The sequence below is a fragment of the Copidosoma floridanum genome, unplaced genomic scaffold, assembly GCF_036245765.1.
Source record: "Copidosoma floridanum isolate Cflo_tuat_1 unplaced genomic scaffold, Cflo_Japanese_pri ptg000028l, whole genome shotgun sequence".
Taxonomy (NCBI): domain Eukaryota; kingdom Metazoa; phylum Arthropoda; class Insecta; order Hymenoptera; family Encyrtidae; genus Copidosoma; species Copidosoma floridanum.
The window spans coordinates 5,266,617-5,283,660 of NW_028321905.1; the positions used below are offsets into that span (position 1 = coordinate 5,266,617).

General features: G+C 31.9%; 1 protein-coding gene across 2 annotated transcripts in view; it reads left to right on the top strand.

Moving 5' to 3' along the window:
* eIF6 (eukaryotic translation initiation factor 6) overlaps positions 1-17,044 on the top strand; it is a 221,775-nt gene that overhangs the window by 161,081 nt on the left and 43,650 nt on the right. For both annotated transcript variants that reach the window (XM_089595814.1, XM_089595815.1), the window contains exons 4-5: positions 9,541-9,717; positions 10,896-11,077. In XM_089595814.1, the coding sequence (XP_089451940.1) occupies positions 9,541-9,717; positions 10,896-11,077 (359 nt within the window). The remainder of the gene's footprint in view (positions 1-9,540; positions 9,718-10,895; positions 11,078-17,044) is intronic.

The window sequence follows — 17,044 nt, forward strand, 5'->3', positions numbered from 1 at the left end:
TGCAATACGTTTCAGTTAAGAAATGTTTAACTCGATGTATAAAAGTTGAAATAATGACCAGAAAAATATATTTCATATTAGTTGCGAACAAGAAAATGATATTTTCATTTTAGATGGTCCTGGAGGGTCAGGAAAAACTTATTTATATAAAACGTTAATTCATTTATTTATTTCTCAAAATAAAAAAATCATGTCAATGGCATGGACCGGCACAGCATCAATTTTGCTTCCAAAGGGGATGACCATTCATAGAACTTCTAGACTTCCTTTAGATCTTAATAATATAGAAAGTGCATTTTTAGAATTCGAGTCAGATAAATAAAAATCAAGAGAAGTTAATTTAATTATTTGGGATAAGGCTTTAATGATACCAAAAAGAGCATTAGAAATAGAAGACAGAATGTTAAGAGATTTATGTAATGCTGAAAAATATTTTGGAAGTAAATTAATTATTTTAGGAGGTGATTTCCGTCAGATTCTCCCAGTGATAAAAAAAGGGTAATAGAAAAATTATACTTAATTAAACTATTAAATCTTCATTTTTATGGAACTCATTTTAAATTTTAAAATTATAAATCAATATTCGTTCTAACGATAAAGAACTTTCAAAATGATTATTAAAAATTGGGGAAGTAAAAATAGAAACTTTTAACATTCCTAAAAATTGGATCTCAAACGATGAATGTTTTCAAATATTTTCTAATATCTACAATTGTTCGACAAATAGTGTTATACTTACATTGCATAACAAGTACACCTCTTATTTGATAAATAAAAATTTTTAAAATTAACTGGAGGGATTAAAACTTACTATAGTATACATAACGCAAGTATGAAAGAGGTTGATAAATTAGAGATAATATTTATTTAAATTTTCCAGTAGAAATGTTGAACAATATTCGTAAAGGATTACCACCTCATGAACTAAATCTAAAAATTAGTACAATAGTAATGTTACTGAGAAATTTAAGTATATCAGATGGACTCTGTAATGGAACACGCTTACGAATCACAAAACTATTACAGTATAATATAGAAGGAGAAATAATAACTGGAGAAAAAATTGGAAGTAGAGTCTTCATTTCAAGAATAACTTCAGTCACAAGAAACACCTCAACATTACCTTTCATTTTGTATCGTAAACAATTTCCAATCTTTGTGGTGTTTGCTAAGACAAGAAACAAATCTGAAGATAAAAGTTTCGATAATGTAGATTTGTATTTAAGAAAACTCTTATTTTCTCTTGGTCAATTATATGATGCTTCACCAAGATGCAAAAATAAAAACAGTTAATTTGCTGTAGCAGAAAGAGAAGAAAATACAGAAATAGAAAATATTGTTTGGAAAGAGACATTTACATAAATAATTAACTTCACTCGATAATTTTCATACATAAATTGGCAACATTTATGGTAATTAATTAAAAGTCACTTAATAATGTTTCATGATTTAACAAGTATACATGACATGATGTATGAAAAATAGTGTGGTAGGCCTATAGCGGGCTGTTGGGGGTCTGTGGAGGGACAGGCAAAATTGTGTGGTGGGGCTGCGGGGGGTCTAGGAAAAAAGTTAGAAAATGTCAAATTACCGATGAAAACGGTCGGATTTCAGCTTATTTGTGGGGGGGGCTGTGGGTGATCTGTGGGGGGCTGTGGAGGGTCTGTGGGGGATGTGTTGAATTTCCCACACAAATAACTGTATAATATAGTATATGTTTAGGTATATTATATACACGTACGTACCTGCTAGGGTATAGTCACAGATTTCTCCGTATCTGGCTCACTGTGTTCGGGCGATTTTTTTTCTGTTGATCGCCACAACGCAAATGCTTTATTTTCTCGTAAAATAAGGTTTCGTTGTATTTTAGTTCTGTAATGTGTCTTAATTGATCAGTGTGCACACTTACAATCGAATACATTACTCAAAATTGAAAATATATATATTTAAGTGACGGCGCTCAATAGATTTTTGTTATCGGCATGCGAGGCGTTTAGTAAATATGAAATCCGTTATTGAAAGTAATGTACTTGGTGCTCGTCCGGGTTCAAGCGTTTTTTTTTCTTTTCTTTACCAATGGCACCAATTTATCTACAAGATCGAATTAAAGCACTAGAAGAGTCCTTGATACGGAAAGAGGAGTCGTCCAAACAGGTATTTTATTCATTCGATGAACTAACGCGTAAATTAAATCTATTTGGACCAGATGGACGTTTTCAACATGTCCATATTGATATAGTTAGGCCTCTCCCTAAACACGACAAATTTGAATATATACTTACCATGATAGATCTATTCTCACGTTGGGTTGAAGCCGTTCCTCTGCGTAAAATTTCTGCCAAGAAGTTACCAGAGTTTTTTTTGATAACTGAGTAGCAAGATACGGATGTCCAAGCTTTCTTATCAGTGATAACGGCGCACAATTTGAATCACGCATCTTTACTGCGTTACTGGAATTGATCGGTACTAAGCGCATCCGCACTACAGCATACCAATTTCAAGCTAACGGTATAATTAAAAGATGACATAGACAAATGAAAGTAGCACTCAAATGTCAAAAAGACTCTGATTGGACTCGAACTCTTTTCACCGTATTATTAGGCTTAAGGTTTGCAATACGCTTGGACATGGACGCATCACCGGCAGAATTTATGCTGGCTATTCTGTTGTGACTGCATGGCGAATTTTTCTCTCACTATAATTTTTCGCAAGATCCACAATTTTTTTCGAAGGAGTATCGTGAATATATGCGTAGAATTAGACCGGTTCTTGTAACACATAATTTTAACCTCAACACTTTTGTTTTTAAAGATTTATATACTTGTTCATATGTCTTTATCAAAAATATAACAAAAAAAAAAGACTGGAAAAACCATATATTGGTCCATACAAGGTGTTAAAACGCATATCAGGTAGGGTTTTTGAAATTGAAATAAGTAAAGCTTCTCCCACTGTAAATGCCGACTTGCTTAAACCCGCATATTTCATAAATGAAAATCTTAATGAAACTCAAGTGTGTAACTTTACTGTAGACGGTCAGTCTGCTAAATCTAGTTCTATAATCTTAAAAACTTATAAGCGTACAAATAATAGCACTCATAAAAAAGTTACTATGATACTTGATAAAAGTGCTGAAGATTCATAAACGTTTAAACTAAGATTAATGCAAATTATATACACGCGTAATAGGTTATAACGAGTTACAAATGCATTATAATAAACACTGATAAAAGATTATTGCATTTAATATTAGCGACGTGTAAGCTTACCTATAAGATAGCTATTTTTTATATACATATATAATAATCAACATAAAATAAGCCCCTCATTATTCATGCAAACTAAAACAAAATCTTGTTTTCTCTCTTTTCTAGTATTATAAGTTATTAATTAAAGCTGTAATGCGTCTTTGATCTTATTTATCTATTGTATAAGATAAAAATAAAAACCCTCCAATATTTTTTTTACACCAGCCGTTTACTAGGGGGGGGGGAGGTACTGAGGGGCTACGCCGCTTTACGATTATAGGCAATGTATAGTGCACTCTCTCACACCTACTGATGGGGGTCGGAGTCAAGCGAGTCGGCCGAGCCGACTATATAGTCATTCCTTGGCAGTCCGTCCAATTGTGAGAGTCGAGTCTGTTACACATACTCGATCACATTTATATCTTGTGTGCAAATCGTCAGCTATTGAATAAAACTGTAATAATTAAAATCTGTGTGCATCAGTGATATTTCTTTTCTTACCTGACGTCACACATGAGAGACTGTAGCTCTCCGTGCTGTGTGCAGGCAAAAATATCTAAAACTGTGGTGACTTCGGCTCCACCTACTCAATACACACAGTAACGAACATATGCTAGGTAAACTGATTCTAAAATAAGTGTACTACACAAGTAAATTCACACCAAAAGAAATTCTTTAGAGCGAAATTTAGTTCAAGTGGCAATGTTAACACATTATTTAAATTTTGTGCTACTAAGGGACGTAAAAAGGGGCTACATATGCTTTACAAGTAAAGATGAAGTAGTCCTTACACCGGTTTCTTTGCAATACATTGGAAAATGATTCTAATACTTTTTGATAACTTAAAAATTTAATGTGACTCTACGAAATACACAAGGAATTTCGATGCGTTAATTATCATACCAATTGGCACATATGTGGATGGCGACACTCTTATACTAGCACTCTTAAAATTACGCATGCCCATTTCGATAACGAATACGCTAAAGATTAAAAATTCAAAGTTACTGTCTTCTATGTCAAGAAATAAGTAAAAATGAGAAATATATTATCCCTGAGTGTAGATTGAACACATAACCTCCAGTTTACTAGACAGTTGCTCTACCACTTAAGGTGGCTCCAGTGGCCTCAATGTTAAAATTATAAATAACCCAACCGAGGTTAATGAAATTGAATTATATTCTTTAAATTCCCATCTTTCTATTCGTATGAAAAAAAATTAAGGTTGACGATGAAAATTGTAAGAAATCATGCTTACAAAATCGTAGTTTTAAGACGGGTTAGATAGGAAATGCAAGCTTACGCGATATACAACCTACTGCTGCACTTATATAAATAACCCGTAAGGTGTAAAAAATATACTATCTTGTACATATTATTACGCAGTTTTCGATGACATGAGAAAAGTGTCTTGTTATCGAACAAAATCTTTAAATAATCGGAGACTAAGTATACGGTTGCGAGTGCAAGTCAGCTCTCAGCTGTCTGCATTCTGCAGAGTACATATACTCGTATATAGGTATAACTACTCTCGAACTTAGGAGCGTACCGTAACAGTTCATCAATTAGGGCATCATAAAAGTTTTTTGTTTTTTTATATTAACTCACTAAAGTAACAAATGAAATGTAGAATACGGCTTACAACAGTCTCTACGATAATTTTATACCATATTTTAAAGAAAATAATGATTAATTTTTAGTCTCCCCATTTTGATATGGCACTAGGCGTTGGAGCCACCTTAAGCTACCGAGGACCCGAGCATTCACTCGCAAGCTTAGTTTTAATAGATATATGGCTAATTCTATTACAAACCTAACAGTGTTCTGACCGTCACATTTTCTATTTCGCTAAAAATTTTTTTATGTGCTCTAAACCAAAAAAAAAAATACTCATTCGAAGATGATTTTTTGCAAGCTAGGGTAAATTTTTTTTTATTTCGAAAATAACAAAGTAAATTTTAAAAAGAAAATATTTCCAACAAAATTTAAAAACAATTTCATATTGTTATCAACAATTTACATGTTGAAATCGATTTTTAACTATAGTCCCTAAATTTAACAATTATTTAATGCAGCCATCGTATTATACGTCAAATTTTCTATGAAAAACATGTTTTTAATGAATTAAGAATTATTATTACTGGGGGAGACACATTCATTCATGTAGCGCAGCACATCTTATCTCATTTTAACCCTATATTGTTTTTCTCAATAACATTAATGGTTATCAAACTATTAGTCTATTTTATCGTTTCATTATTGGTTTGTACTTTTGAATTTGGCGGATTTTGGTTACGAATAAACTACATATATCAACACGTGTTCAAGATATACTGGTCACCATGGCTGGCACGCTGGCCTGCAACTTCCAGTATATGTAGTACATTGTTAGAGTTACTACCTTTTTCTCTGTAAAAGCATTGGAAGCTTTATTTGAAAGCTGTTATTAGAATCGTTTTATTATTTTTTTTTTAATCAATAGTTTTTCTGATCTTTGTTTGGTAGTTGATAAAAACTTTTGTGAAAACTACTTGGAATTTGTGGCTTCGTCTGGACTCACGTATATAAATTTATAGGTTACGAAACCATCTTTGAAGTGTGTATTTTAGAAAAGCAACGAGTTATCTCGATTATTTTGGCTGACACGCACGTGAAAGCGCCCGCACTGGAAAAGTTGAATACCCACACGATGCCTACAACAATAAGCATGAACGTTCGCACCGACAAATGTTTCAACCCTTTGAATTTGAAAGGTCACTAAAGTAAAGCGTCACGATTGCAAAAAGTTACTACAGATCAGCTACGTCAACCTAATGTAAAAATTACTGCTAAGGCTTTACAACAAAAAATTTGCAATTCCTGTCGCCTCCACGTCTCAAAAAGTGTTTTAAAAAAATTAAAGATACAGCTGAAGTTAAAATAGTATTAATTATATGACATAAGATCCATGGAGTATACTTATTTTTTAATTAAGTTTTGATGCTCAAAATCAGGTTTTATCGTTTACAGCAGAAAGATGAACTAGAGTCATCTAACGAAGTATCTGATGTACAATTAAGTAGTGATGGAATTTCGGGATCTTCAGGTGAAAACCAAAAGTTATTCAATGACTGTTTTGATCGTTTAAATAAATGATTTGGGATCATGGCCTTTTAAAAAGCACAAATTAAAACAAAAACGGTATTCTGAGGCGAAAATTACAAAAATTACTAAGCCAATCAAACAGAAAGTTTTTCATGTAAACATCAGTGATCCAGATGATGTTGATAAAAATGATGATGATGTCACAATTCTAAAAACCTTACAAGAAAGTTTTAAGACTAGTACAGACTGATGTTATAAAGTGAAAATTTTGACTATTTTCAGACACTGGTCTCATTAGAAAATCCAGGTAAACTTTCCCTCAGCTAGCTAATCGGAATCTAACTGTTGCAAAAAATGTTGTTTAAGATAAATAAAGATTAGGCAATCCAAGTTCCAAAAGTCATCTATCTTTAGGAGTGGATTTTGTTAACAGTATAACGAATTTCTATCAATCTGATAAACACACACAAATTATGCCCGGTGAAAAAGATTTCGTCTCCATGATAGTGTATGGCACAAAATACACTTGCAGAAACGACTGATTTCGAATAATTTAAAAGAATTGTATGAACTATTTAGAAAAAAATATCCGAACATAAAGTATAGTTTTTCAAAGTTTGGTAGCATACGACCAAAACATTGAGTACCGGCAGAAGCCAGTGGCACTCATTCGGTATGTGTGTGTCCAATACATGAAAATATTAAACTCATGATAGATAGAGCGAGTTTAAAACGTATCACAGTTGACTCTAAAAGACCAATAACTAATCATCACGATTGTTTAAAAAGTATGACGTGTGATATTTAATCTACCAATTAATTTTTGGGATTATGCGATGAGTGCCTGGTGTAGATAATATTATTGAAAAATTGGAACAAAATTTCGATACCAAATTCATCGAAATTGTGCAATACAGACAGTGGGTGACAATAGATAAAACTTTTCTACAAACTTTGATATCTAGTGTAGATGAATTTTTACAACTTTTAAGTAACAGCTAAAATAAATTGCTGGTTCACTCTTTTTTGGTCAAAAAACAAATGAAATTGTTAGACTTGAAAAAAAAAAAAAAACTAATAAAGAATAAATGTATTGTTATACGTGATTTTTGCAAAAACTATGCATTTGTTTTACAACATTCCGTACAAGGTGTTCACTGGGATAATGATCAAGCAACTGTGCATCCTTTCTCAATTTACTATAAGGACGAAAAAGATGACTTGAATGTCAAAAGTTTCGTTAGCATTTCTAGATGCTGTCATGAAAATACAGTTGCTGCTCAACTTTTTCAAAAATAACTTGAAGAATTTATTTAGACAAATTTACAAGGTGTTGATAAATTAATATATTTTTTGGATGGTGCAAACGCACAGTACAGAAACAAGAAAAACTTTATTAATCTTACTATCATGTAGAAGATTCTGGAGTATTAGCCGAATGACATTTTTTCCCTACTTCTCATGGCAAGGGACAATGCAATAAAATAGGTAGGACGTTAAAACGACTTGCTGCCAGAGCTAGTCTGCAAAGGATAAATGATCCTATTCAAACACCCCACGAATTATTCACTTAGGCAACTGTAGTTTCGCAAAGCATAACGTGTCGTTATTCAACATTCGTATCATGGAAAAGAACAAATATTGTCAGAACGATTTCAAAAAGCTTTAACAGTAAACGGCACTTTACAATTCCATTGCATGATACCAATCTCTCTTCAGAGACTAAAAGCAAAAATATTTGCATTAAATGATAAAACAACAATTGTAAAAATCTTTAAGTAGACAATTAGTTTATTAAAAGTCATGTTTAAAAATAGAAATAAATATGTTTTTTCACTTACTAACATACTGTTATTTTGATAACCATTAATGTTATTAAGAAAAACGATGTAGGGTTAGAATGAGAGGCGTGCAGAGATACCCGTGCGCCGATACGACTCACCGCGCCCGTGCTACATAAATTAATGTATCTCTCCCAGTAATAATAATGTCTCCATTAATAAAAAACATGTTTTCTATAGAAAATTCGACGTAGAATACGATGATTGCAGTTTTAAAAAAAAATATTTAGAACACAATTTATGAACAATTTCATACTAACAGTATGAAATTGTTTATAAATTTTGTTGTAAATATTTTTTTCTTGAAATTTACTTTATTATTTTCAAAAAAAAAAAATTCACCCTAGCTTGGAAAGAACCCTCTGGTTAGAAAGAATATCTCTATATGAGCGTTGGATGAGTCTTTAAGATAAAAATCACGAAACTCAAACTTTTAACTCTCTCTATCTAAAAAAAATTGAATGTGACTGTATAAGGTACACAAGCAATACTAATACATTCGTCATTATATTATTTGGTAAATATATGAATGGTGGAACTTTTTGATAAACACTCTAAAAACCACAAATATGTGCCAAGTGATTTGACAACAAATGTATCAATATTTCTTGTGTACCTTGTAGAGTAACATTGTATTTCTATTATCTAATTTTTTTTCTTAAGTTAGAAAGTGAAGTGGTTTTCTGAAAAAAATTCTTACTTGAAAATCATAGCTTCAATCCATAAAAATAATTTTAAAAATTTCGAAAATCAGAAATTTTTAAATACCTCTTTCAATACTGAATTATGTATTAACCTGTCAAGGACGTGTGTTCAAAATAATAATCTTGATTATTGTGAAGAAAAAGTAAAGAAGCAATTTAGTAAATTAGAATTGTTGCACTAAAGCATGTGTTCTGAGCATTTGTCTAATAATTTATAACTTAAAAAAATTTCGGTAACTTTTCTACAATGCCAATCTACTTACATCTAGACAAGTTTTATTGCTGGGTCTCGCTTGCATCGATGTATAACTTTTTAGTTTAAGGAATTCAATAGTTTTGCAGAACTCTTAAATAAACTTTATATTACCTTGTTAGGTAGTTGAAATTTTTTACTTACAACAAAATGAGCAAAACAACACTCTTAAGCATAATATGGTATTCTAAATATAAATTTAAAATATTTTCGAACCTAATTTTTAATCATGTATTGTTTGTGATCTAGTCAAGTTGTAGAATTTATCATGAATCTTTCTGTGCGTCATACCTTAATTATTATACTATTGCCATCCATCTTATTATTATTATAATGTATTTTTTATGTGGAGCTTTTCTACACCTAATATTTAACTTATTACGTAGCATAAAATATATTTTGTTTAACAGGAAACAGAGGAAATTCTAACCGATACATTAAATGTGGAAGTTTTCAGACAAACAGTTGCAAGCAATGTTCTAGTTGGTTCTTATTCTATTTTATCTAATCAAGGCGGACTTGTGCATCCCAAAACATCCATACAAGATCAAGATGAACTTTCTTCTTTATTACAAGTACCGTTAGTGGTAAGAAAACAATATTTATTTATATGATGTAGAATAAAGCATTTATATATGTAAATATATATATATATATATATATATATATATATATATATATATATATATAAATTCCTTTTTTTTGTTTTGAAAATATCATATCTTTGTTAGTACATCCAAAAAAAAGTTGAGAGTTAAACATTTCTAAAATTATTTTTACGCTCACAGACATCTAACAATATTATGCTTATTCGAAACTATCTAATACTTTTGTATTGACATTTGCACAAAAAGTTTTATAGAGTATAATTTTCAAAGAGCAACATTGATTACACTTCAGAAGTCGTATCCGAAAACCGTGAACAGTTTAAGGAAAAAAGTAGCTTGGTTGAATAATAGTGATTTTTAAGCTGTGGAAGAACGGTGGGAAATCAAGTTCACGTATAACAAAAGACTTATTATTCGTTTTGTAAAACATTAGTTTTTATTTTATTTTGATATAACAGTCAAGATATAAAAAATTGTTATAATGTTTATGATGATTAATATTATGTGCTTCGTTTTGCAAATCGTTACTTTGATGCAATAAAAACATTAAAAATTCTAATTTTTAATAGTTGTTAATCAATAGTAGGGGTTAAAAATCGAAAAAATCGCTCACAGTAAAGTTTTTGAGCTAACTATGCGGATAAAAGTAATTTAAAGTAAATGAGATAGAACCAAACCTTTTTTAATTTATTTAATAACACGTTTATTAATGCGTGAAACATTGTTTAACACTTAATGAGCTTCACTTTAGAGCTATTAAAAAAAATATTTTTCCGTAGTGTATATTTTCAAGAATTGTTCTTTACTTGTACATCTGTAACTTTTGAAAGTCAACATTAGTGTTCAAAAATGTTTTTATAATAAAGCAATTCAAATTTAATTCCGTTACTTTTTGTCTAACACAAAGTTATTTATGACAAGTTAAAGAATTTTTATCTTTCAAACAAATTTCAATATGAAAGTAGTTAGTATTATTTTAGTACTACTTACTTCAAGATTACTATACTTAAAATTTTTAGGGGTGAAAAATGCAGTAATAATTTATATTATGATCCTTTTTAAAATTCTTTTGATCAGCTTCATGTTTAAAACGTACTTTCTCATTAATAACAGTGTCAATTGAGTCACATTCAAGTAATAATAATTAATATTTTTAGGCTGGAACAATAAATAGGGGAAGTGATGTGATTGCTGCTGGAATGGTTGTTAACGACTGGATATCTTTTTGTGGTATGGATACCACATCAACAGAAATTTCTGTTATTGAAAGTGTCTTTAAACTTAATGATAGCCCCTTGAACGCAATTACGTCTATTATGCGAGCTCCACTCATTGAAAGGTAATTATTTTATTGCTGTATTTCTCATCTTCAACACTGTTTTTTAAACTGTTTGCTTAATCTATCAACTTGATGTTTAAGTGCAAAAGTATGAAATTGGTTTGATAATACTCAAACAACTCTACCAAAACCCACTATTTGTCGTAAATTAACCACTGTTGACATAGATCAAAAGCTATAAGGTCCAAGAATTTTTTTTTAACAAAGTTATCTTTTAATTTTGTTAAGTAGGATATAGGTGTTCCGAGTCTTCAAAGACAGTTATAACAACTGTTTACTATGCTGTTTAGAAATACTCTAAATGTTGTAGTTCTCCACTGTATTTAAAGTGCTATTACGAAAGGATTAACAGAGTTTTTGTTTAATATTTGCCTTTCCTATAAAAGTAAACGAATTTCTTCAGCTTCAGTTTTTGAGATATGTTTCATATTTTATTTTTAGTATTTTTGATTTTTTTTTGTTACTTATTTATTTATTTTTTTTTTAATTTATTATAGATACCCTTTTTTAATGTTCAACACACACACACTTTCTCTTGTATTATACAGTTTTTTTGGCAGGGCTCCCTCAAAAAGTGAGGAAAAATTAGGTAGTTTTTTTGTTACTTGCATTGGGTTGCACTTTTTACATAGCTGCTTATCCTCTATTTGTTATTATAGCTTACCCGCACTCCTTAACAGACATAATTAATGCTTTTTTTATAAAACTCAATCTACTCCTCTAAGTTACTTTTTATCGAATTCAAAGTAAAGAAACAAATTTATGATGCAATCCAATCGATGATTTAAACCTCTGTGGCTTATCGTAAATTCAGAAAGTTACATTAATGCAATACATGCCGTGCCATTAATAAAATTTTCTATCTATGTAAATGGAAAATTAGTTTAGGATTTTGTAAAATTATATATTGCTTGAGTCTACGGGACGATAAGTTATAAGAATTAAATTTTTTTGTTAACATATCGACGCCCTGGACGAAAACTATGCCTTAATTGGCCCTGGACGAAAACTATGTTCTTTCAATGACCCGGGCGAAGACTATGCCCTTTTTTCTAGTCTGGACGAAAACTATGCCCTTTTTTTAGTCCAGACGAAAACTATGCCCTTTTTTGGTCCTGAGCGAAGACTATACCCCTTTTTTCTAGTCCGAACGAAAACTATGCCATTTTTTCTGAGTCTGGGCTAAAAATATGTCTTTTTCTCTCGTCCAGACGAAAACTAGATTAAAAAACACCCCCATATTATATACAAACCCCTCTTCTAGCTACTAGTACGCTGGAAAAAGCTAACGAATACGAAGCTTCTGAAAACGATTTAACATTTTCAGATTTCTCGATACTTGTGTATATGTGTACATCGATATAAGTTTTATCTTCACATCGAGATTCACATGTACGTAAATCTACAGACGCCTTTGTAAAAAACATGTAATCATTATTCTTAGCAGGTCTAACGGCTTAAGTATTTGGAGTTTTGGTAAATGTTTAAAAAAAGGGGTTTTTGATCTTTTTTTTTAATGATTCCGTAAATTGTATATAACAATAACTGTAATTAATTTAAACCTGCTTATTTATTCATGTGTTAAAAAATACTTTGTAATCCAAATATGCATGTCTTACAAACATGAATTATTTAAAAAATGTTGACTTTTTTCTCAATTTTCTTACGAATATTATATTTTATTATATCTCGAATTGTACAAATTTTATTAATTTTTTAACTTCAAGTTACAAAAATTATATTAGCTACTTACTATAATCAACAATAATGTAGAAAAAATAATAAATTTGGAAATAAAACATAAAAGAGTCTTTCAAATTAATGAATTGCAAATTACTATGCTTGTAAAAACGTTCCTAAGTTCGTATTATTCTTTTATAATGGTGTATTATTAATTAAAATTGTTTATATAAATGTAAATAACAACCACTATATAAGTATATTTGACTATATATCTAATTACAAATACAAATGTAAGGTGAGCTTAAATGAATTGTACTTCATCAAGGCTCCAGAAAAAGTCAATATTTTCGTCCAGACTCGGAAAAAATATAATAGTCTTCACATGGACTAGAAAAAAAGGGCATAGTTTTCGTCCGGACTCAAGAAAAGGGCATAGTCTTCGTCCGAACTTCAGAAAAGGGCATAGTCTTTGTCCGGGACTCCAAAAGGGCATAATTTTCGTCTGGACTCCAGAAAAGGGCATAGTCTCCGTCCGGGATCCTAAAAGGGAATAGTTTTCGTCCGGACTGCGAAAAAAGGCATAGTCTTCGCCCGGGGCGTCGATATAATTATAACGTTGTACTCAGCTAGCTCGGTATACACAACTACATCGGGCACAACACTGCGAATCCTGTTATCTTTACAAACGCTTGCTTGATTATTTATCAATGAGACTCTGTAATGCCTCCAAGCATAAGTGACTAATCGCTTGACTCGAGGGGGGCACAAAACTACAAGAGGTACCTCGTGACTCTATCTACTTTTTACCTATCAGCAAGGGAAAGCATTAAGCTTATAGTGGTGCTGGCTGAGTAGGCGGCCTACTATGAAGCGCTAGACAAGGTGCTGGTCCTCAGGGACCCCGAGTCCTTTTCAGGACTCAAGAGCATTAGCACCTCTAGCAAACGGTGGCGAGTTAGCTCGTTAATGCTGTGAGACGTGATGGTCTCCCTGGTGGCTCCACCCTGAAGTAATGCTAACGCGGTTCCAGGGTGGATCAAAAGCCACGCGGCAAGGGGGGGGTTTTAGTGGGTATGGGTGGTCTAATAAAAAAAATCCACCGAGTCCCACACTACCGCTGTCCCTGCGGTGTGCCTCAATTCATTTCCCCTCCCTCCACAAAAAAAAAAAAAAAAAAAAAAAAAAAAAAACTACTACTACTGCTACTGCTACTGCTACTGCTGCTGCTGCTGCTGCTGCTGCTGCTGCTGCTGCTGCTGCTGCTGCTGCTGCTGCTGCTGCTGCTGCTGCTGCTACTGCTGCTACTACTGCTACTGCTACTGCTACTGCTACTGAATGAAACTATTGGATAATGGGTAGGGAATACATGTATAGATACAGTTATTACTTATCATGCTATGCCGAAATATTTGCGTATTTGTAAGACAATTGAATAATTAGTTTTAATACATGCTAAAGCTTATCATTACAAAAGAGGAGAAAAAAAAAATTTTGACAATAGAGTAACATGCAGCTAAAATAGAATACAACATGCGCTTTTAAATTTAAAGCCTAATTATGATTATTGTTATAATTATTATATCTATTTATTTATGTTTATATATATATATATATATATATATATATACATGTTTTTTTTTTTACTAATAATAAACGTACTTCATATAAATCCTACAGATAAAATTAAATAACCAAGTGAAGTTAAGAAGAAGGAATACGTGAAAGGAAAAATTGATTTTACAAAGCTTAAAGTTAAAATCTTAGAACCAAGTGATGTGTATTTGACGTAGAAGGTGGCTAGTTGAATGGTAGGGTTCAATTATTGGGTTCATTTTCTGCTACTTTTATTTTTTTCTCGTAGATCAATGGTTTTAGTAAGGATTGACTTCGCTTCTGTAGTTTGTGTACAGCCTTGTCTTCTGCATGTAATCACATGTCTGTGGTAGGTCATTAACTCAACTTGTTGTTGACACAATTGGTGAGTCAATTTTCGGTTCATTTTGTATTTTGTACTCCTTTTAATTGGTTCAGCGTATTTCGTGTGATATTTGGGTTCATCGTTCTGCAATGCTAAAATAGCACTTTTAGGATCCTTGTATTTTACATATCCTTGGGATAATCTTCCCCGCCGATCTCTAACGGCATAACAATATTCTAGGGTGCCAAATTGAGAGAAATGATTAAAGAAATCCCTTTCCCTTTTCGTTTCTTCTATATTCCATGGCAGAAGACACATAAGTCTTTTTGGATCAATGTTTGGTGTATCATTGTCGTTTCTTGATAGTGTTCGTGAAGTGATCTTTTCAGCTTGACAAATAGTGGATTTCATCTTAAAAGGAGAAACAGTTTGAACTTCTTCTCCCGTATTTAGTGTTTCATCAGTTACTTTAGTAAATGAATCACTATTGTATTTGGTGGTTATAGTTCGATGTTCATAACTATGTAAATCCGTAAGTATGTGCATTTCCTTAATATTTCCTTTATTTTCCAATTGTTCGATAACTTCATGTAAAGGTTGGTTTATGTTGACTCTAGTCTTTATTGTTATTTCACAATTGGGGTTCATTGTTCTACCTGGAAGGAAAATAGTATCAAATTACTATTGATTTATGAGTCCATTTCCAGTTTTTGGGGTGCATGGCGTGGGAGTATCAAACTCCGTGTCTTCAATATAGGTCTAGCTTTAGACGATTTAGGTATTTTTTGTTTTTCTTCAATTTCAACATACAGTTCAGTTGGTTCGTGTTCATTTGGTTCTTGTTTAATGGTTACTCGGGGTTCTGCGTTTAGTAGGTTGATGGTACGTTTTATAAATTTTTCCGAGACACTACGTTTCATAATCTTCTTGAAACAGCTTCTTGCTTTGCTGATGAGTATTGCTATTATAATCATAATAATAATAGCTTCAATGACATATCGTATTAAAGAAAAAAGAGAAGTTTGTTTTTCCTCCAACTTTCGGGTCCGTATTTTCTCCATTTGATTTATTATATTTTGTACATTTAATTCTTCATCTGTCCATGCTTGTTCATTAAAGTTTAATTCTCGAATCGATTTTATAGCGTCAGGAAGTCATCAGTGTCTTTTAAGGGTCCATGTAGTACTGTTAAGTTTAAGTTCACTTCTACTTGTTAGATATATTGTATTTGAGTGATAATCTTATGTTTACTGGTTAAGGTTAATCCGTGAGTTTTTCCCGTACATCCATCATTCATTTGTAGAAGACCTATACCTTTTACTCTTTCTTGTTGATCCATTTTATTAGGACAGATAATGATCAATTGTTCTTCATTGGGTGTTGAGAATAACCATGAACTATCAGCTGGTAAATAAATCTATTGGCTTTCGGTTTTCGGCGTGAACATAATTTAACAGTATTTTAATACTTCTGGTCCAGGTCGTAATAACACAAGAATTTCACATTCGTTCATAGAATAGGGTTCCTTCAGAGGTTCCATAGCCGAGCATATATAACCATATACCGTCTTATCGCATTGGTTAAATATAACTTCGTGTAGTCGTAAATACGAATTATGGTCTGCTGCTACGGCTCAGTAAGGGTACGACAATTTTATGTAGGCAGATCCATTTTGTCCAGATTGGAGTATCATGACTGGATGCAGTCTATAAAGATTGTAAGGGGTTCGATCTACGAGTGGCAAATGTAATATTACGATGGTTCTATTTTCTTGATGTACAACATCTAATTGGCTTAGGGTACTCATTTCCCAGCATAAAAGTTTTCTATTGGTGCTACAAATTCTAGATTTCCCGCAAGGTTCCTTACATCCCGGGCTACTGTTCTAAATATATTTGGAGAAAATAGCTTTGGATGTGCTTGACCTCTTTGTAAATCATGCAAGATGTCAATCAGATCTTTATGGGAACGAATAATGTGATCTAGGGTAGCCTAAGTTCTTCTAAGGTATGCTGACAAATAAATCAGATATCTGTCAAGAGTAAAATCCTGTCCTGAAGTCAATATATCAGCAACTTGTTTTAAAATGTGCTCATGGCGTTTAGTGGTATTGTATAATTCTTTGAATGCGGCTGCAAAAATATGGCTATTTTGTTCGTACATTTTAATATATTCTTTTTGATTGGTATCCAAATTGTTGATGTTAGTGTTTATAACGTTAATATCATCTTCTGTGACTAAGCCGTAAAGTCCTTTAGCAATGCTCCCAATAATTCCAAAAGGTGTCAGTCTTTTTGCTCGTATGCTAAAGGGTGGAATAATGTTATCTCCTGCATGGATTCCCACAATATTTATTATGTTCAATA